Source organism: Pygocentrus nattereri, chromosome 3 (assembly GCF_015220715.1).
Source record: "Pygocentrus nattereri isolate fPygNat1 chromosome 3, fPygNat1.pri, whole genome shotgun sequence".
Classification (NCBI taxonomy): domain Eukaryota; kingdom Metazoa; phylum Chordata; class Actinopteri; order Characiformes; family Serrasalmidae; genus Pygocentrus; species Pygocentrus nattereri.
In genome coordinates, this window is record NC_051213.1 from 47,462,155 (window position 1) to 47,484,668 (window position 22,514).

At 46.1% G+C, this 22,514-nt stretch overlaps 2 protein-coding genes across 4 annotated transcripts in view; both read right to left on the minus strand.

Moving 5' to 3' along the window:
* Positions 1-8,787, minus strand: part of clstn3 (calsyntenin 3) — a 52,483-nt gene extending 43,696 nt beyond the window's left edge. For both annotated transcript variants that reach the window (XM_017706099.2, XM_017706098.2), the window contains exons 1-3: positions 8,606-8,787; positions 6,790-6,856; positions 1,338-1,460 (exon numbers count right to left, since the gene is read on the minus strand). In XM_017706099.2, coding sequence (XP_017561588.1) covers positions 1,338-1,460; positions 6,790-6,856 — 190 coding nt within the window. In that variant the 5' untranslated portion in view covers positions 8,606-8,787. The remainder of the gene's footprint in view (positions 1-1,337; positions 1,461-6,789; positions 6,857-8,605) is intronic.
* A 7,623-nt stretch (positions 8,788-16,410) lies between these two features.
* The window catches only part of lpcat3 (lysophosphatidylcholine acyltransferase 3), a 26,935-nt gene continuing 20,831 nt past the window's right edge, over positions 16,411-22,514 (minus strand). For both annotated transcript variants that reach the window (XM_017706100.2, XM_017706101.2), the window contains exons 12-13: positions 20,528-20,655; positions 16,411-19,564 (exon numbers count right to left, since the gene is read on the minus strand). In XM_017706100.2, the coding sequence (XP_017561589.1) occupies positions 20,536-20,655 (120 nt within the window). In that variant the 3' untranslated portion in view covers positions 16,411-19,564; positions 20,528-20,535. The remainder of the gene's footprint in view (positions 19,565-20,527; positions 20,656-22,514) is intronic.

The window sequence follows — 22,514 nt, forward strand, 5'->3', positions numbered from 1 at the left end:
AAGGGGTATTTCTATACAGTGCTCCAATGTATAGAATAGTGATTAAGGGGTATTTCTATATAGTGCACCAATGTAGGGAACAGTGATTAAGGGGTATTTCTATACAGTGCTGCAATGTAGGGAATAGTGATTAAGGGGTATTTCTATATAGTGCTGCAATGTAGGGAATAGTGATTAAGGGGTATTTCTATATAGTGCACCAATGTAGGGAATAGTGATAAGGGGTATTTCTATATAGTGCACCAATGTAGGGAATAGTGATTATGGGGTATTTCTATATTGTGCTGCAATGTAGAGAATAGTGATTAAGGGGTATTTCTATATAGTGCACCAATGTAGGGAACAGTGATTAAGGGGTATTTCTATACAGTGCTGCAATGTAGGGAATAGTGATTAAGGGGTATTTCTATATAGTGCACCAATGTAGGGAATAGTGATTAAGGGATATTTCTATATAGTGCACCAATGTAGGGAATAGTGATTAAGGGGTATTTCTATATAGTGCTCCAATGTATAGAATAGTGATTAAGGGGTATTTCTATATAGTGCACCAATGTAGGGAACAGTGATTAAGGGGTATTTCTATACAGTGCTCCAATGTATAGAATAGTGATTAAGGGGTATTTCTATATAGTGCACCAATGTAGGGAACAGTGATTAAGGGGTATTTCTATACAGTGCTGCAATGTAGGGAATAGTGATTAAGGGGTATTTCTATATAGTGCTGCAATGTAGGGAATAGTGATTAAGGGGTATTTCTATATAGTGCACCAATGTAGGGAATAGTGATAAGGGGTATTTCTATATAGTGCACCAATGTAGGGAATAGTGATTATGGGGTATTTCTATATTGTGCTGCAATGTAGAGAATAGTGATTAAGGGGTATTTCTATATAGTGCACCAATGTAGGGAATAGTGATAAGGGGTATTTCTATATAGTGCACCAATGTAGGGAATAGTGATTATGGGGTATTTCTATATTGTGCTGCAATGTAGAGAATAGTGATTAAGGGGTATTTCTATATAGTGCACCAATTTAGGGAATAGTGATTAAGAGGTATTTCTATATAGTGCACCAATGTAGGGAACAGTGATTAAGGGGTATTTCTAAATAGTGCACCAATTTAGGGAATAGTGATTAAGGGGTATTTCTATACAGTGCACCAATGTAGGGAATAGTTATTAATGGGTATTTCTATATAGTGCACCAATGTAGGGAATAGTGATAAGGGGGCCACTTCTGGTCCCTATAATAGTGTGTAGGGAATGTAGGGAATAGTGATTTGTGCACCATTTTGAACACAGCATTACTGTAGTGACTGGCAGCATGTGTTACCTGCATAGTGCAGAGGTGCGTCCTTATCCAGGGCGAACAGAGGGGGGTTGAGCAGAACCGTGTTGTCGTTCTCCATGACTATGCCCTGATATTCTGTCTCGATCCATGGCTTGTGCTTATTGGCTGAGAAAGGCGAGGCGGGGAGGGGCAAAGAAAAGGCATGAGGGCAGCTTTCAGATTCAAAGGCAAAGACATTTTCATAACAGGTCTGTATGTAAACAGGCGATTCCCCCACACACACGTACACGCACCCACTCTCACACACACACGCACCCACTCAAGCCAAACATAAGAGAGGCGCATGCGCTGCTAAAACCACAGATTACAACATGCAGAAAACGAAAACTTGCCATCAAACACACATTCAAATGAGCTCCATGCAAACATGCACAAACAGAAACACACACCCAATTTGTTTTAATACAATGTCAGGACTAGGGATGCATCAATACGATACTAAGTGGCCTACACAGAATTAAGTCATTGTTAGTGCAAAAGACTGCAATGTACATGTGAATCATAAGTAAGCACCTATAATAAAAACATGTCCTATATGTATTAAATATATGGCTCGGCGGAAAACCTTGTATCTTTACTTCAATTTCAATGTGAGTCAATGGAACCAGACATTTTTCCAAGTCATTCTGGGTTATTTTTTTTTTTTCTCCACTCCTCATGAAATTTACACACGATGTAAAGGGCAACAAGTATTTTCGAATTATGTCAAAAACTGAAAAACAAGCAAAAATGGAGATGCGAGGTTTTCTTCCGACAGCAGTGATATGTAAGCAGCTATATATTTAATATATATATATATATATATATATATATATATATATATATATATATATATATATATATATATATATATATATATATATATATATAAAATTTCCCATTCCCAGTCTTCACAGAACCCTAATCTTAATCTCAGGAAACAAAACGAGAGCTTTTGCCTTTTCGAAATCAGTAGTATTTTGTTTATCCCTGGCTTTGTCCTGAAAATGCACAAAAACAAACTCATACACATGCACATACACATCACACAGAACGGCACGCTTCACTGCTTGGCAGAGCAATTAGGTAAGGATAGGTTTGGCTCTTATCTCGCACTGAGCTATATTGCACCTATCACTCAAACACAGCGAGACAGCGCGCTGCAAACGCGCCTGAAAAACATCCAGACACGCGCGCCGCCATCCTACACCAGCCTCCATAACGCCGACCGCCGGAGACACGTGACCTCTCAGCTGCACTGACAGATGGCAAAACAAACGCCTAATAAAATGAATTCAATTAAAGAGAGTTAAAAAACACTGGCAGTCAGCCAGGACACGTTTCACGTCTAAACTTGCTTCTTTAATTGTGCACATGAGCTACGAGGCTAAAGTAGCTAACAAGTACTGGACGCTTAAAAGCCACTGTTAGCATTGCGCTAACTGCATGTCTAAACCACTCTTGCCTCAAACTCATCGCATCTATAAAAATAGACACAAATACATCACTATTGCTAAAAACGTTGACAGCAGCTATCACGATTTGGCCCCTCCCAGTCCTCCATGTGCTTGTGTTTACCCTCTGGTCTTGTCCATGTGCTCCCTTGTTTTGATTCTACCCCTTGTTTCTAGACTCCCCCCTTGATTGTTTTCACCTGTGTCTTGTTAACCACCTGTGTCTTGTTAACCTGGTCCTGTGTTTAAGCCCTGTGTTTTCCCCTGTTAGTTTGCCGGTCTTTATACTGTGTTGTTTGCTGTCGTATCTTCTGGCTTCCGTTATATTTCCTTGTCTCTGTTTTTGTGTTTAGTCTGTGTTCCTTTTTGTTATGTCTGTCCATCGATCTCTCCGTGTTGACTCTGTTACCCTGGACTGTTTAGACCCTGAATCTGGATTTGCCCCTAATAAATCTCGCTCCTCTCAGCATGTGCGTCCGCCTCATCATCGCTCCCCGCGTTACAGCAGCCATCACGAAGGCGTTAATGTTGTCCGTGCATTTGTGTTTCTTCTTACAGGAAAGAACATGCCATGTAATTTCTGAAGAATTTTGATATTTAAGCACCTGAAATAGTTAAAGTTAACTAAATCTGGTTAACTATGGGGAAAAAATAACAACAAAAAGAAAAAAAAATTGCTTCAGCCAAAATTTGCCTTGGGCAAATTTTCACAATTTATCTTTTCACAATTATAACTAAAGATGCTAAAAAAAACAGGCAAAGTAAAACTGTTTTTTTTTTCATCTTGGCTCAGAGACAGGCTGCCTCTTCAGATGAGCCAGTATGCTAATGTTACAGCTAACTCATACTAATGAGGACTCATCCTCCACACGAGGTATTTTCTCGGTGGATGACGTGCCAATAAGTTTAGTTTGTCTACAAATACATATTTCCACCAATTCTGGACTTGCTAACATCAGCAAGAGTAGTTATTGATAGTAAGTGACTAGCTAGCGCTAATGAGGGCTAGTTAGCGACAGAGCTGTGCTGTCTCTGCCTTTACTGCCTGGTCTTCACCAACACGTCCTTAGCAATGAGGGCATGTTTTGTCAGAGGAAAGTGTAAAACATCATATATGCTCACAAACACAAGCAAAAAAGCCCTGTTAAGATGTAAAATCTCTGAAGCGTTAGCCTGAACGTTCTCCTCTGAAGAAACAACGAATACCGGCACATAAGCAAGTCTGAAATGGTTTAATCACAGTTTGAGGCGAAGGTGTGAAGCTTCAGGTATGCGGTTTCCACGATGCTGAAAAGGGGCTAAATAGCTTCTGTTACTTCTTAGCTACATTAGCCTCATAGTCCCGGTACACCCAACACGCCCAGGCCGATAGACTAGATTTCGGGTAAGGGGACAATTGCGTAAAACACTTTAAATCCAGCTAGCCCACCTTAAAATGGTCAAATTCACTCCAAGCCAACGTACACAAGTGACTTTACACGATGAAGATTCTTCCCGCCAAAAATAAACCGAACTCTATTAGGCAGGAAATGGCCCAGTTACCAAACCGGCACTGCTGTAACAGGCCATACAAAACGGCTGGGATTTGATATGCGGTATGTATTTATGGCGTGTTTTTGGCTCTCTCCGCTTCCAGAAGGGCGTCAAGATTTATCGTCCGTAAGTGCTGACCACTTCATCCTCATATTTTAACTGGGCAGCTCCTCTTTTTTGCTGTCCGTCTCTCCTTCTCTCCTTTCGCTCATCCCTCCCTTCGTAATGTAGCATTAATCTGAGCATCAGGCTTGTGGATTACTCTCCGGATTACAGATTGAGAGATTCCGCCCCTCTCGTCCTCCCTGGCAGACACGCTCACTCTGTCGCAGCCCACCGCCATTCAACCCCCACCCCCCCCCCACCCCCACCCCACCCAACTACACCTTCTTCATAATCAAGTGGCATTTACGTCTACACGTAAGTGCGGTAGAGCTTTTATAAATAACAGTCCATCAGTGTTAGAAACCACATAAGCCGTTCCATTTGGCCCAGTCCACACTCGATATTAACCTCCGTTTGAGCGATCTGACTGTAAGTGGACACTGAGGCACCTGGCCTTTCCACAAATCTCAAACGCCTCTACAGTGATTGGGTATCGTGACTTGCGAGGGAGCACCGCCCACCTTCACTACGTCAGCCTCCTGCTCCTGCTGCGTTTGTTGTCGGACCAAAACGTACCACGAGTCGTGCTCATGTAACTGAAAGCGATGTTTCAGAGGTTTAGACGCTGTTTACACCTGGTCACTTCAAGCGTCTAGAATCTGGATTGTATCCCGGTAAGACTTTTGCCACGTGTTTACACTCAGTAGTCAAACTAGTCTCCAGTTAGACAGTCTGCAATCCGACTGCCGTGGGACGGAATATGTAAATTAGCTTATTACGCAGTCACTAATTAGTAATCCTGTTTCGGTGCCATATCGCTATTAAGCTTTTCGTTTCGTCCAATCCATAACCATGTTATCCCTCCATGATTATGTTCCTCGCCGACATGGATGGCGTGCCCAGTGACGTACTGCACGGAGAGGAGTCCCAGTCGTATCAGGAGGGGTTTCGGTTGTTGAACGTGTCGAGGGATGGTTTACGCTGCTTTACTCAAATGCGCCACAGTCCACCTCCTGAAGTGGTTTGAGTGATTGGATTTGTATCTGTTTTCAATGTTGCGTTTACACTTGCATGTTTATGCGGCTTGGCCATGACCAGATATAATCCTGATACTCAAGACACATGAACAAGGTGTAAACAGGATTTTAGGCCATGTGAACCACTAACATGGCTTGGTAGAGGAGGTGAAAAATGAAGCTACACAGCTACTTCCGGCTCTGCTGCGATGACGCACCTAATTACGGTGGTCCTTAGACGTTGTCGAAGACATTTAGCATTCACGTTACAAATGTGATGTGGTCACATGTGTCGCTGACCATCTGCAAAGTGGTTTTAGTGCTCAGATCACTATGTGTCTCCAAAGCACACTGCACCCCGTTCACACCTGCGCTGACCGCTGTCCACTTATAATCAGATTACTACGGATGCATGTTAACAGGGCCTTAGAGATTAACAGGACAGTGTGTATGTATGTATAGTATCCATACGTTTATATGAAAGGGAAGCCAGCAAGTATGTTATACGACATCTTAGACCAAGTCTGCGTGGGCTTCACGAAGATGGTGGATGCTGTTGGAACGCACTGAGAGAAGTTTTGAGGACGTACGCACAGAAAAGATTTGGGTGACTATTGATTTGTATTGATATTGATTAGCTCAGTTTATATGTAAAGAAGCCATATTCAGGCAGTAAATGGCCTGGCTTGGCTGGTCAACTACATCTGGGGTAAAAGAAAAACTGATTTTTGCAAAAAATTTATTTTTCCCCCTCAGTTAGCAGCATGCTAACTGGTGCAGTACCTTCATAATTGTTAGCTACATTAGCCTCGCAGCCCCAGCACAAAACTAAAGAGCCAAACTTCAGACGCCAAACGTGCCTCGGCCGAGTACATCTGTGGGGAGGCGGAGAGATTCTGCAAAAAATGTGATTTTTCGCTACGCTATTCCTTTAATGTGACTCTTCTCGTGCCAACTCTCGCTCTCCTCCTCAGCACATCTTGTTCTCTCTCTCTATCGCTCTCTCCTCATCCACTTTTCTCTTTCTCAGCTTTTCTGTCCACGGCTAAGCAGTGCCTACACTGCAGAAAGCCTGGCCTGTTCGTTATATTGATCACAGTGCTCACCGTATTGATATCTGCAGCATCAGAGCACATGCTAACGTTACATAAGCCCAGGAGTAAACACGACGACACGCTAACATGCTACTGAAAACGATCTTATCAAGGGTCGAGGGTTCCAGGCTAAATGAGAAAGACGCTGTAGGTGTTTTTTGCTCTGCCGCAGACCGTGCTCTCATCCTCTCTTACAGTGGTCACCATCGCACCTCTCACAAACCAGCACGCAGAAGGACGGGAGACAACTGACCTTTGTTGCCATGAGCAACGGAAGTCAAGCAAAAGAGGAGAAAGGAGAGCAAACTCATTCTGGCCATCTGAGGGAGAAGGAAGGGAGAAGGCAGAAGGGAGAGAGGGAGAAAGGGAGGAGGGGAAGAACACATGCATTAAACTGACATTGAGCAGTGAAAGATAAGACATGAGGATAGACAGAGCATGGAGACGGAGGAGTGCAATACCAGAGAGCCACACGGATCTGCGCCGGCATCACACACCAGGGGGCTCGTCCTCATTAAACGTGCATTTTATTAGCATTCAATTACTAAAGCAGTGGTTGATTAAAACCCAGACCAAACCTCACCAAACCTCCCAATCCCACCCAAAACACACGCCGGTCCACCTCAAATACAGCCAGAACTACTCGAATCAAAGCTTAACCCACCGAAATCTCCCAATCCACCTCAATCCCACCTAAATCAAGCCCAAAGCCACCCAAAATCCAACACAATCCATGTCATTACTGCCTCCCATCCACACCAGACTTACCCAAATCCAACCCAACCCAAACTTAACCTACGATAAACCACCCAATCTACCCCATTCCCACCTAAATCAACCCCAAACCACCCAAAATCCAACGCAATCCATGTCATAACTACTCGGCCCAACCCAACGCACCTAAAAACCACCCAATCCAACCCCATCCACATCAAATTTACAAAAAAACCCAACCCAACCCAAATTCTCTCTAACCACCCAAATCCAACCCAAACCTAATCCCATCCAACCCAAACTACTACAAACCCACCTAATCCAATCCCATTCATCTCAAACCTAACCAGTCCACCAAACCAGTCCACCTCAGATCTACCCAAATTCAACCTGATCATAACCAAACCCACCCTTACCATTCACAGTCCAACCTAATCTACCTCAAACATACCTGAAGCCCAACCAAACCACCTAAAACACACCTGTATTCAAACCAAACCCACCCTTATCCAACCCTGCTGAATGATCCACCAAAACCAGCTAGCTGGTCTAAGCTGGCTTCAGGTGGTCTGGTAAACCGGCTAAGCATAGCAAGAAAAACATTGCTTATGCTGGTCAAGCAGTTTAACTACTTGAACTGGGCAGGCCAATCGGCCCCAAACCAGCCCAATCCACCACAAACGCACCCCCAACCACCTCAATCTTACCCACCCCTCCTCCTATGTATAAGGCGCTATCACAGCTGCTTGCCTGCCCCCACTGCAAGGCCCTCTGGTCCCAACTGCTGGTCATATTTTACCACGAAAGACAGGCTGGACAGCGCAAGGACGACCCGCAGTCATTTGCTGCTTTAGCAGACTGAGTCCCTTCTGTCCAGGTGAACGCGCACCATCGCCAGTCTGGCCGCGGGCAGGGAGCCTAGCAGCTCACCAGCCGACGTAAATACGATGCCTCGGCGTTTTTTCCTCCCCATGTGGCCTTTTCTCTGCGCCCTGCGTCGACGTGCGGTGCGCAAAACGGGTGCGTTTTCCACTTAAATGAAAACATGACAGGCGCCTGAGAAGGGCGCGTTTTCTTTTTCACAACGCAGCCCGCACGCTCGCTACTCCCAGGATCTGAAACGAGGCTCAAGTTGTTTTCGCCAATTTTCCGTTCCACCTTAAATGGTGCAGCAGTTACATTGTGGCGCCTGTGTGCCATTTAAGGTGGAACGGAAAATTCCTATAAGACGCTCTGGCGAATGAGGACTCAGTGGAATTTAACCCACACGGTCGCCGATTTGTCGATAAAAACGGCGTCCAAAACGATGGGAACAGGAACAGGGAATGGCGCTTGGAAAAGAAAACCAACGTTACCTTGAGTTTTGGGGGGCTGGCAGCCTGCAGGACCCTCACTGCATCCGGAATACACTCTCACACACGCACTCACACATGCAGGGATGAGGAGGAGGAGGAGGAGGAGGAGAGGAGCTGCAGCACCGGGCCTTCGGTCAGCTCTGTGGAAAATTCGAGCTGCAGGAGAGATGCTGGAGGAGAGAGAGAGAGAGAGAGAGAGAGAGAGAGAGAGAGAGAGATGGAGGCGCTGCCCGTTTCACTGCCCCTCCCTCTCCATGCGATTCTTAAACCGCCCACACTGCGTCTCTCTCTCTCTCTCTCTCTCTCTCTCTCTCTCTCTTTACCTCTTTCTCCATCTTTCTCTCTCTTTACCTCTTTCTCCATCTTTCTCTCTCTTTACCTTTCTCCATCTCTCTCTTTACCTCTTTCTCCATCTTCCTCTCTCTTTACCTCTTTCTCCATCTTCCTCTCTCTTTACCTCTTTCTCCATCTTTCTCTCTCTTTACCTCTTTCTCCATCTTCCTCTCTCTTTACCTCTTTCTCCATCTTTCTCTCTCTTTACCTTTCTCCATCTCTCTCTTTACCTCTTTCTCCATCTTTCGCTCTCTCTTTACCTTTCTCCATCTTTTTCTCTCTTTACCTTTCTCCATCTTTCTCTCTCTTTACCTCTTTCTCCTTCTTTTTCTCTTTACCTTTCTCCATCTTTCTCTCTCATTACCTCTTTCTCCATCTTTTTCTCTCTTTACCTCTTTCTCCATCTCTCTCTCTCTTTACCTTTCTACATCTTTTTCTCTCTTTACCTTTCTCCATCTCTCTTTACTTCTTTCTCCATCTTTCTCTCTCTTTACCTTTCTCCATCTCTCTCTTTACCTCTTTCTCCATCTTTCGCTCTCTCTTTACCTTTCTCCATCTTTTTCTCTTTACCTTTCTCCATCTTTCTCTCTCTTTACCTCTTTCTCCATCTTTTTCTCTTTACCTTTCTCCATCTTTTTCTCTCTTTACCTTTCTCCATCTCTCTCTTCTTTCTCTATCTTTTTCTCTCTTCACCTTTCTCCATCTTTCTCTCTCTTTACCTCTTTCTCCATCTTTTTCTCTCTTTACCTTTCTCCATCTCTCTCTTTACTTCTTTCTCTATATTTTTCTCTCTTTACCTTTCTCCATCTTTCTCTTTACCTATTTCTCCATCTCTCTCTCTACTTCTTTCTCCATCTTTTTCTCTTTGTTTCTCCATTTCTCTCTCTTTACCTCTTTCTCCATCTTTCTCTCTCTCTTTACCTCTTTCTCCATCTCTCTCTACCTATTTATCCATCTTTCTCTCTCTTTACCTTTCTCCATCTCTCTCTCTCTCTCTCTCTCTCTCTCTCTCTCTCTCTCTCTTTACCTCTTTCTCCATCTTTCTGTCTCTTTGCCTTTTTCCATCTTCTCTCCTCTCTCTCTATATCCCACTCTTCTGTTTCTCTCTCCTCCTCTTCTCTATATATCCCACTCTTCTGTTTCTCTCTCCTCCTCCTCTCTCTATTTATCCCACTCTTCTGTTTCTGTCTCCTCCTCTCGCTCTCTGTATCCACTCTTCTGTTTCTCTCTCCTCCTCCTCTCTCTATATATCCCACTCTTCTGTTTCTCTCCTCCTCTCTATATATCCCACTCTTCTGTTTCTCTCTCCTCCTCCTCTCTATATATCCCACTCTTCTGTTTCTCTCTCCTCCTCCTCTGTCTCTCTCTGTATCCACTCTTCTGTTTCTCTCTCCTCTTTCTCTCTGTATCCACTCTTCTGTTTCTCTCTCCTCTTTCTCTCTGTATCCACTCTTCTGTTTCTCTCTCCTCTTTCTCTCTGTATCCACTCTTCTGTTTCTCTCTCCTCCTCATCTCTCTCTATCCCACTCTTCTGTTTCTCTCTCTCCTCCTCCTCTCTCTCTATCCCACTCTTCTGTTTCTCTCTCCTCCTCCTCTCTCTCTATCCCACTCTTCTGTTTCTCTCCTCCTCTCTCTCTCTATATCCCACTCTTGTTTCTCTCTCCTCCTCTCTCTATATATCCCACTCTTCTGTTTCTCTCTCTCCTCCTCTCTCTATATATCCCACTCTTCTGTTTCTCTCCTCCTCTCTATATATCCCACTCTTCTGTTTCTCTCTCCTCCTCCTCTCTATATATCCCACTCTTCTGTTTCTCTCTCCTCCTCCTCTGTCTCTCTCTGTATCCACTCTTCTGTTTCTCTCTCCTCTTTCTCTCTGTATCCACTCTTCTGTTTCTCTCTCCTCCTCATCTCTCTCTATCCCACTCTTCTGTTTCTCTCTCTCCTCCTCCTCTCTCTCTATCCCACTCTTCTGTTTCTCTCTCCTCCTCCTCTCTCTCTATCCCACTCTTCTGTTTCTCTCCTCCTCTCTCTCTCTATATCCCACTCTTGTTTCTCTCTCCTCCTCTCTCTATATATCCCACTCTTCTGTTTCTCTCTCTCCTCCTCTCTCTATATATCCCACTCTTCTGTTTCTCTCCTCCTCTCTATATATCCCACTCTTCTGTTTCTCTCCTCCTCTCTCTATATATCCCACTCTTCTGTTTCTCTCCTCCTCTCTATATATCCCACTCTTCTGTTTCTCTCCTCCTCTCTATATATCCCACTCTTCTGTTTCTCCTCTCTTTCTCTCTGTATCCACTCTTCTGTTTCTCTCTCCTCCTCCTCTCTCTCTTCCTCCTCTCTCTCTCCTCCTCCTCTCTCTCTATCCCACTCTTCTGTTTCTCTCTCCTCTCTCTCTCTTCCTCCTCTCTTCTGTTTCTCTCTCCTCCTCCTCTCTCTCTCCTCCTCCTCTCTCTCTATCCCACTCTTCTGTTTCTCTCTCCTCTCTCTCTCTGTATCCACTCTTCTGTTTCTCTCTCCTCCTCCTCTCTCTCTCCTCCTCCTCTCTCTCTATCCCATTCTTGTTTCTCTCTCCTCCTCCTCTCTCTCTTCCTCCTCTCTCTCTATCCCACTCTTCTGTTTCTCTCTCCTCCTCCTCTCTATCCCACTCTTCTGTTTCTCTCTCCTCTCTCTCTCTGTATCCACTCTTCTGTTTCTCTCTCCTCCTCCTCTCTCTGTATCCCATTCTTCTGTTTCTCTCTCCACTCTCTCTCTATATCCCACTCTTGTTTCTCTCTCCTCCTCTCTCTCTATATCCCACTCTTGTTTCTCTCTCCTCCTCTCTCTATATATCCCACTCTTCTGTTTCTCTCTCTCCTCCTCTCTCTATATATCCCACTCTTCTGTTTCTCTCCTCCTCTCTATATATCCCACTCTTCTGTTTCTCTCCTCCTCTCTCTATATATCCCACTCTTCTGTTTCTCTCCTCCTCTCTATATATCCCACTCTTCTGTTTCTCTCCTCCTCTCTATATATCCCACTCTTCTGTTTCTCCTCTCTTTCTCTCTGTATCCACTCTTCTGTTTCTCTCTCCTCCTCCTCTCTCTCTTCCTCCTCTCTCTCTCCTCCTCCTCTCTCTCTATCCCACTCTTCTGTTTCTCTCTCCTCTCTCTCTCTTCCTCCTCTCTTCTGTTTCTCTCTCCTCCTCCTCTCTCTCTCCTCCTCCTCTCTCTCTATCCCACTCTTCTGTTTCTCTCTCCTCTCTCTCTCTGTATCCACTCTTCTGTTTCTCTCTCCTCCTCCTCTCTCTTTCCTCCTCCTCTCTCTCTATCCCATTCTTGTTTCTCTCTCCTCCTCCTCTCTCTCTTCCTCCTCTCTCTCTATCCCACTCTTCTGTTTCTCTCTCCTCCTCCTCTCTATCCCACTCTTCTGTTTCTCTCTCCTCTCTCTCTCTGTATCCACTCTTCTGTTTCTCTCTCCTCCTCCTCTCTCTGTATCCCATTCTTCTGTTTCTCTCTCCTCCTCCTCTCTCTATCCCACTCTTCTGTTTGTCTCTCTCCTCCTCCTCTCTCTCTATCCCACTCTTCTGTTTCTCTCCTCCTCTCTATCCCACTCTACTGTTTCTCTCCTCCTCTCTCACTCTCTATATCCCACTCTTGTTTCTCTCTCCTCCTCTCTCTATATATCCCACTCTTCTGTTTCTCTCTCCTCCTCCTCTCTCTATATATCCCACTCTTCTGTTTCTCTCCTCCTCCTCTCTCTATATATACCACTCTTCTGTTTCTCTCTCCTCCTCTCTCTATATATCCCACTCTTCTGTTCCTCTCTCCTCCTCTCTCTATATATCCCACTCTTCTGTTTCTCCTCCTCCTCCTCTCTCTATATATCCCACTCTTCTGTTTCTCTCTTCCTCTCTATATATCCCACTCTTCCTTTTCTCTCTCCTCCTCCTCTCTATATATCCCACTCTTTTGTTTCTCTCCTCCTCTCTCGCTCGCTCTCTATATCCCACTCTTCTGTTTCTCTCTCCTCCTCTCTCTCTATATCCCACTCTACTGTTTCTCTCTCCTCCTCTCTCTATATATCCCACTCTTGTTTCTCTCTCCTCCTCTCTATATATCCCACTCTTCTGTTTCTCTCTCCTCCTCCTCTCTCTATATCCCACTCTTGTTTCTCTCTCCTCCTCCTCTATATAGCCCACTCTACTGTTTCTCTCTCCTCCACCTCTCTCTATATATCCCACTCTTCCTTTTCTCTCTCCTCCTCCTCTCTCTATATATCCCACTCTTCTGTTTCTCTCTCCTCCTCCTCTCTATATATCCCACTCTTCTCTCTCTCTCTATCCATCCCACTCGTTTCTCTCCTCTTATCTCTATCCCACTTTTCTGTTTCTCCTCCTCTCTCCATCCCACTCTTGTTTCTCTCCTCCTCTCTCTCTCTATCCCACTCGTTTCTCTCTCCTCCTCTCTCTCTATCCCACTTTTCTGTTTCTCCTCTTTCTCCTCCTCTATCCCACTCTTCTGTTTCTCTCCTCCTCTCTCTCTCTCTATCACACTCGTTTCTCTCTCCTCCTCTCTCTATCCCACTCGTTTCTCTCCTCCTCTCTCTCTATCCCACTTCTGTTTCTCTCTCCTCTTTCTCCTCCTCTCTATCCCACTCTTCTCTTTCTCTCTCCTCCTCTCCTCTCTATCCCACTCTTCTTTCTCTCTCCTCCTCTCTCTATCCCACTCTTGTTTCTCTCCTCCTCCCTCTCTCTCTATCCCCCTCCTGTTTCTTTCTCCTCCTCTCTATCCCACTCGTTTCTCTCCTCCTCTCTCTATCCCCCTCCTGTTTCTCTCCCCTCCTCTCTCTCTCTATCCCACTCTTCTGTTTCTCTCTTCCTCTCTCTATCCCCCTCTTCTCTTTCTCTCTCCTCCTCCCTCTATCCCACTTTTCTGTCTCTCTCCTCCTCTCCTCTCTCCCACTCTTGTTTCTCTCTCATCCTCTCCTCTCTATCCCACTCTTCTTTCTCTCTCCTCCTCTATCCCACTCTTCTTTCTCTCCTCCTCCCTCTCTCTCTATCCCCCTCCTGTTTCTTTCTCCTCCTCTCTATCCCACTCGTTTCTCTCCTCCTCTCTCTATCCCCCTCCTGTTTCTCTCCCCTCCTCTCTCTCTCTATCCCACTCTTCTGTTTCTCTCTTCCTCTCTCTATCCCCCTCTTCTCTTTCTCTCTCCTCCTCCCTCTATCCCACTTTTCTGTCTCTCTCCTCCTCTCCTCTCTCCCACTCTTGTTTCTCTCTCATCCTCTCCTCTCTATCCCACTCTTCTTTCTCTCTCCTCCTCTATCCCACTCTTCTTTCTCTCTCCTCCTCTATCCCACTCTTCTTTCTCTCCTCCTCTCTCTATCCCACTCTTCTGTTTCTCTCTCCTCCTCTCTCTCTATCCCACTCTTGTTTCTCTCCTCCTCTCCTCTCTATCCCACTCTTCTTTCTCTCCTCCTTTCTATCCCACTCTTCTCTTTCTCTCCTCCTCTCTCTCTATCCCACTCTTGTTTCTCTCCTCCTCTCTCTCTATCCCCCTCCTGTTTCTCTCCCCTCCTCTCTATCCCACTCGTTTCTCTCTCCTCCTCCTCCTCTCTCTCTATCCCCCTCCTGTTTCTCTCTCCTCCTCTCTATCCCACTCGTTTCTCTCTCCTCCTCTCTCTCTATCCCCACTCTTGTTTCTCTCTCCTCCTCCTCCTCTCTCTCTATCCCCACTCTTGTTTCTCTCCTCCTCTCTCTCTATCCCCCTCCTGTTTCTCTCTCCTCCTCTCTATCCCACTCGTTTCTCTCTCCTCCTCTCTCTCTATCCCCACTCTTGTTTCTCTCCTCCTCTCTCTATCCCCCTCCTGTTTCTCTCTCCTCCTCTCTATCCCACTTGTTTCTCTCTCCTCCTCCTCCTCCTCTCTCTCTCTATCCCCACTCGTTTCTCTCCTCCTCCTATCCCACTCGTTTCTCTCTCCTCCTCCTCCTCTCTCTATCCCCACTCTTGTTTCTCTCTCCTCCTCTCTCTCTCTATCCCCCTCCTGTTTCTCTCTCCTCCTCTCTATCCCACTCGTTTCTCTCCTCCTCCTCCTTTCTCTCTCCTCCTCTCTCTCTATCCCACTCTTGTTTCTCTCCTCCTCTCTCTCTATCCCCCTCCTGTTTCTCTCTCCTCCTCTCTCTCTATCCCACTCTTGTTTCTCTCCTCCTCTCTCTCTCTATCCCCCTCCTGTTTCTCTCTCCTCCTCTCTCTCTATCCCACTCTTGTTTCTCTCCTCCTCTCTCTCCCTCCTGTTTCTCTCTCCTCCTCTCTATCCCACTCGTTTCTCTCTCCTCCTCCTCCTCCTCTCTCTATCCCCACTCTTGTTTCTCTCTCCTCCTCTCTCTGTCTCTCTCTCCCACTCCTCTGTTTCTCTCTCCTCTATTCTCTTCCTTTTCATATTCTTTCCTCTATCTGGTTTCTCTCCTCTCTCTCTCTATCCCCCTCCCTCTCTATCCCCCTCCTGTTTCTCTCTCCTCCTCTCTCTCTATCCCACTCTTGTTTCTCTCCTCCTCTCTCTCCCTCCTGTTTCTCTCTCCTCCTCTCTATCCCACTCGTTTCTCTCTCCTCCTCCTCCTCCTCTCTCTATCCCCACTCTTGTTTCTCTCTCCTCCTCTCTCCTCCTCTCTCTGTCTCTCTCTCCCACTCCTCTGTTTCTCTCTCCTCTATTCTCTTCCTTTTCATATTCTTTCCTCTATCTGGTTTCTCTCCTCTCTCTCTCTATCCCCCTCCTGTTTCTCTCTCCTCCTCTCTATCCCACTCGTTTCTCTCTCCTCCTCCTACTCCTCTCTCTCTCTATCCCCACTCGTTTCTCTCTTCTCCTCTCTCTCTATCCCACTCGTTTCTCTCCTCTCTCTCTCTCTATCTATCCCCCTCCTGTTTCTCTCTCCTCCTCTCTCTCCCCCTCCTGTTTCTCTCTCCTCCTCTCTATCCCACTTGTTTCTCTCTCCTCCTCCTCCTCTCTATCCCCCTCCTGTTTCTCTCTCCTCCTCTCTATCCCACTCGTTTCTCTCCTCCTCCTCCTCTCTCTCTCTCTCTCTATCCCCACTCTTGTCTCTCTCTCCCACTCCTCTGTTTCTCTCTCTCTCTCTCTCTCTCTCTCTCTCTCTCTCTCTCTCTCTCTCTCTCTCTCTCTCTCCCTCTCTCCTCTATTCTCTTCCTTTTCATATTCTTTCCTCTATCTGGTTTATTTACTCCACGCAGACGTCAGTGTCTCCTCCTCTCGCCTCAGACCACAATATTAAATCACGCTTCCACTTCTCACCCTGACCCAGAGTGTAAAGATGCTCCCTCCTCCTTTCTCTCCCTCCCTCCCTCCCTCCATCCCTCTATCCCTCCTGCCCATAAGTCCAGACTGCATAATGACGTCATGCCGGCTCCTTCATACAGTAGGCCAGACAGGCCAAAGCAGGCCAGAAGAACAAAACAGAGAGGGGAAGGAACAGCGTCCAGGCTGCGTTTGATCAAATCCAGCATTTTTTAATGAACTTTACAAAAAGAAGTGTCATTTAAAATCATTTTCTTCTTTGTACATTTGGTAACAGTAAGGCAGAATTAGTCTCTCCACCAACATTTACTTCACATCAGCGAAACGTTCGTTACTCGGATCATTCCGACGCTACAGTGAGTCCCTCTCGGTCTTCCCGCTGTGGCAGTGCTGAGGGCAGCAAAAAGGACAGATCCATCGCTGCAGGCTGACCCGCATGAGGCCACGTAGTGCTGCGCGGCCCGGCGTGATCTCGTACCGAGAACGTCTGAGAAGCGTTATGGGCTGAACGTGGAGACGAACCGGTGTGGGAACAAAGCGAGCGTGAAACATCTCCACCAACGCAAGGCTTAGTGAAGGCAGAGCCGACAGTAGGGGGCGCCGGTGTCCCAATTCAGGGGCGGATCCTTCGGAGGCTGACTGCGTCACAGCGGTGCAACTAGGCCGTCCCATTTCAAAGCCTACTTCATACGCAGCCGACAAATGTGTCCTCCTTTTTCAGCGCGTGCATCCAACGCCAGCCAACTTATCCTGAGGTTCACTGCGTGCGGGCGAGGACTCGAGGACACGGCGGCGTCAGCAGAGGAGCGAAGGGCGGCTGAGGAAGCACTTAAATGTAGGTATCGCACACGGCCTCCGTCGAAGGAGCCTCTGAATTGGGACACGGCTGCTGTCTGACTGTCGTCAGCCCACAGACGTGGTGTAAGTTAGCACGGCTGAAAAGTCCCCTAGTGTTCTCCAATTAAGAACGTGGATTGGGGGTGGGGGTGGAGGTGAAAGGGGGCCGCACCCTTGCTTGTGGCGCAAACCGGCACCAAAAGTTTGAGTTGCACTGTCGTTACGGGACCACGTCAGGCTACGCGAGACCAGGTGCCGAGAAAGCACGATTTCACTTCTTACAAAAAAAACAGAAAAAGACCGTTTTGGCAAGTATAGTGTTCTTTTAACCTTTCCTGGGTTCGTATTCCTCCTTTTTTGTTTTTTTGCTTGTGTTCCAGTTTAGACAAAAGTATACAAGTGAAAAAGTCGGACATTCCTGGTTGTGGAAAAAAGCTACAAAAGTTCAAAACAACCCATCCTAAAATTGATCGCTAAAATATCTCCACTGCCAAAAAGAATCAAGAGTTAACATTCATTTACACGGAAAGGCATATCTTGTTTCACTGCACTGTGTGTGTGTGTGAGTGAGTGTGTGTGTGTTACATTACAGTGTCTTGAATCAGTTTGAATCTGAGCACTGGCTGCAGGTCAGAAAAAAAAAGTTTAAAAAAAAAATAGTAATAATAACAATAATATAAAATAAACTTTCAAATAAGAAAAAAAAAATAAAATCAAACTAAGTTGCGGATCCAAGCTCCGCCCACATACCTTCTCTCACAGCTGTTATTGTGAGGTTGGACAAGCTTTACAGAACAAGAAGTCCCGCTCAACGTGATGAGACACCACAGCTCAAAGCTCAAAGCCTTAAATCTCCGTTTTTGCCCTTTTTCCTTCATTATTTTCAAGTTGCGCTTCACATCGTGCCGATTTCTTGCCAAATGGGCCAACAAAGCGAGTAAAAAAAAGAAAAAGACTTGAAGCTTCATTACTTTACGTCCAAAGTTGTTTCTGGAGATACGACGTTTTAATCTCACAGCGAAGATTTCCGCCTCTATTCGTCTCACGCCGTCGTATTGGTGGCTCCATAGAGTCGCTAGAGCTGGAACGATATGCACTTTTTAAACGATAAATCAGTGATAAATACGAACATTTTCACTATTTAAAGCCGTTTTTATGCCAGCGTCCTGATATTTAGGACAGTTCCCATTTGTGCCAGATGGGGGCAACGAAGCCTTAACCTCCTGTCACACCAACAAACACGTCAAAACGCTAAAGCGGTCACATCGGCACTCGATCAAACGAAGGCAGCTCGCAATTTTCACTCCACGCAACGTCAGACCGCCAACGGCTAAATGCTAAACAGCACCGCTAACCAGAAGAGAGGCGCTGATTAGCACTAGCTTAGTTAGCATGCTACTTCTCGCCACAGAACTGATTCGCTGAAGTTCAGGTGACTCGAGTCGGAGGAGCCGAAGCCGATCGGCTGGCGTTTGAGGGGAAGGAAGCCGAGATTAAACCCGTTCTCTTGTGTTTAGGTCTGTAGCCTCCTAGCTAGGCTAATGCTAGCCAGCTAAAATTCTACTCACAGGACACCTCAACTCCTGTGCATTTAGATGAACTAAAACCGGGAATGGAGCTCAGAACCATTACAGTTACAACCAAGCAGTCGGAAGACGATGACGACGGCGGAAAATCCTGCTTTCGTCCTGCTGACTTGGGCTTAGCCTGCTGATCAGCAACGCTTAGTGAAAGCAGAGCTGACAGTAGGGGGCACTGCAGCACTGGTCAACGCTGATGGACAACAAGCCCGTCGTTACCAAATGGACGTAATGTAATTTGGACCGAAAAGTCCCCCAATATACTCCCCGAACGCACGAACACTGGACGCATAAAATGACGTATTTTGATAAAAACCTATGCTACGGTTTCTCAATAAGTCAAGCAAAACTTTCCCCAACGTTTGTAAAGCTTGTCCAACCTGGCAACAGTTGCTACGAAGGAATGCATTTGGGTCGGGAGCACGGATCGGTCAATTCCAAAGCAGCAGTCTCTTTAGTCAACAGCATTGACCGTAGGCCGTACTCCAACACAGACCCTTGTTCTCGGTCCGTCCTGGGACAGCTCGCTGACCGGTCGATCGTTCGTGTATGTCGACAGCTCCGAATCGGAGCGTTAGAGTGCATCTTCTTTGTGGCTGCGGTCGTCCGCAACAACTCCCAGCCTTCACACGGATCACTGACCAAAATGCCTCCGAAATCGTCTCATTGGACGAGAGAAATAAAAGTAATCAACTTGTGATTCTATAGCCATCATCATCTCTTCATTCAGTCACTTAAACCCCTCTCCCAAAAATAACGTCTCGTCACGAAGAAAAAACAAAAAGAAAAAGGAATTTATACAGACTTATGTACGCATGTATATATATATATATTATTAAAGGCCTTAAAATATTTTCCAGATCTGTTGCTCTGTAAAAGTCACAGTTCCCTTCAGTCGCTTCAGGAGACATGGAGAGAGAAAACCTGCAGAGAGAGAGAGAGAGAGAGAGAGAGAGGTAGAGAGAGAGAGAGAGAGAGAGAGAGAGAGAGAGAGAGAGAGTGTGAGAGAGAGAGAGAGAGGTAGAGAGAGAGAGAGAGGTAGAGAGAGAGAGAGAGAGAGAGAGAGCGAGCGAGCGAGCGAGAGAGAGGTAGAGAGCGAGAGAGGTAGAGAGAGGTAGAGAGGTAGAGCGAGAGAGGTAGAGAGAGAGAGAGAGGGATAGAGAGAGAGAGAGAGAGAGAGAGAGAGAGAGAGAGAGAGAGAGAGAGAGAGAGAGAGAGAGAGAGAGAGCGCGAGAGAGGTAGAGAGCGAGAGAGGTAGAGAGCGAGAGAGGTAGAGAGAGAGAGAGCGAGAGAGAGGTAGAGATAGAGAGAGAGAGCGAGAGAGAAAGGTAGAGATAGAGAGAGAGAGGTAGAGAGAGAGGTAAAGAGAGAGAGAGGGGTAAAGAGAGGTAGAGAGAGAGGGAGAGGTAAAGAGAGAGAGAGAGAGGTAGAGAGAGGTAGAGAGAGAGGTAGAGAGAGAGAGAGAGAGAGAGAGGTAGAGAGAGAGAGAGAGAGGTAGAGAGAGAGAGAGAGAGAGAGAGAGAGAGGTAGAGAGAGAGAGAGAGAGGTAGAGAGAGAGAGAGAGAGAGAGAGAGAGAGAGAGAGAGAGAGAGAGAGAGAGAGATATATTAGCGCAGCGTCTTGACTCCCGTCCAGCCAACTACATGACGCAGTATGACGCAGTATGACGACGAGACGGCTGGAGAATGAAAATAACTAATTAATCACACCAGCAGCACAGAAAAAGAAACGGAGAGAAAGAAAAGGAACAGCCCACACAGGCCGACGCCTGATCGGCGCTCGCTTTGGCCGAAGAACAAGAAATTAAACTCGGCGTGCACAAAAAATGACGCAGAGGGAAAGAGGGGCAACAAAAGACAGGAGAGAAGAAGTAAACACTGCATTTACCCAATTTTCTAGTTCTCCTTTTTGTCGCTCTTTGCTTTCCGTGGCACCAGTGCCTTCCGGAGGTAAGGTAGGATAAGAACAGCAGAGAAGAAAAGGAGATGACCGCAGAAATACACCGACGAATAAACCTGGAAAGGAAAAAAGACCAGATGAAAAATGCATCAATAAATAAATAAAAATCACAATTCAGACTGAACACCATGATACAGCCATCAGTGCATTTTACTCTCTGCCCTTAAAACACATGCCAGTGTTTGGAATTTCAAAAATGGAATTCTTGGGCCAGCATGGAATTCTTGGGTCAGTATTGAATTTCAGGATCAACATGAAATTCTTGGGCCAATACAGAATTGCTAGGCCAATATGGAATTCTTGGGCCAATATGGAACCTTTGGACCAGTATGGAATATCTGGGTAAAAATGGAATTCTTGGGCCAGTATGGAGTTTCTGAGCCAATATCGAACCCTTGGGCCAGTGTGGAATTTCTGGGCCAGTGTGGAATTTCTGGGTAAAAATGGAATTCTTGGGCCAGTATGGAGTTTCTGAGCCAATATCGAACCCTTGGGCCAGTGTGGAATTTCTGGGCCAGTATGGAATATCTGGGTAAAAATGGAATTCTTGGGCCAGTATGGAGTTTCTGAGCCAATATCGAACCCTTGGGCCAGTGTGGAATTTCTGGGCCAGTGTGGAATTTCGGGGCCAATATGGAATTCTTGGGCCAGTGTTGAATTTCAGGGTCAAAATGGAATTCTTGGGCCAATATGGAACTTCTGAGCTACTATGAAGTCCCTGGGTTAATATGGAATTCCTGAACCACAATGGAACTGGAGGGTGAATATGGAAGTTCTAGACCAAGGGTCGGCAACATGCAGCCCTTTTACTGCCCTGTTGCGGCTCCACAGCTGAATCAGATCAGTAGGTAATAATAAAATAATCCTCCTCTACAGTAAAATAAAGCTCTGCTGATCCTTCAACACAGTTTAACAGTAAACGGTCTTAAACGCTGGAGTTAATGTAGAACTGCTGATTCACCCTTTAACCCTGAAGATCAGCGCAGACGGCTGGTCACCATAGCAACACAGTCTCGCCTAGATAGTAGCTAATGAATGGCGCTGCAACATTTAAGGGAACATCCAAACAAGAAGCTGAGAAACGACTTCAACCTCGTAAAAACCAAACACTGAGACATTTTATAAGAAACTGCTCTGTGTTTCAGGAAAAGTTTCCTGCTGGAGATGCGAGAAAAGCGTCTATAGCACTAAGACTAAGCAGAGCAAGGTAAGTCTGTGTTTTCGGTTGTATTATATATTTTAGCCTATATTAGTCCATCAGCACACACTGAGACAGATTTACAGCCGAGACACAAATTGCAAAGATCCAAAGGTGGTTTAATTTTTGCAGAAAGGACAAAACGGCTCTTCTTATCATTTGTACTGTGACCCCAGTTCTAGAGCGATATGGAGTTCCTTGGCCAATGCAGAATTTGGGTCAGTTAGCAGTCTTAGGGCAATATGGAATTTCTGGGCCGCTAACAAGAGGCAATAATTAAAGCCATGTTGTGGCTGATACTAGAAAATAACAGCATTTCAAAACAAACAGATGAAAACGGTGACGGTCATACTGCCGTCAATGGGAATGTTTCCCCCTGTTCTTTTAAAAACACTCCGATATTCCCAAAAGCACCAAAGTAAGAAAAAATAAATGCATGCAAAACATTCTCGTCTAAGTCACGATGGCTATCCCAGCGGTCATAAGGCAGGATACACAAGACAGGTAGGCAGTCTATCGCAGGGCAGACAGTCACTCACACCCAGGGTCCAATTGGCCTGACTGCATGTCTTTGGACCGTGGGAGGAAACCGGAGAACCCGGAGGAAATCACGGGGAGAACATGCAAACTCCACACAGACAGGACCCCGGTCACCCGGCCGGGGAATCGAACCCAGGCCCTCCTCGCTGTGAGGCGACAGCGCTACCCACCACGCCA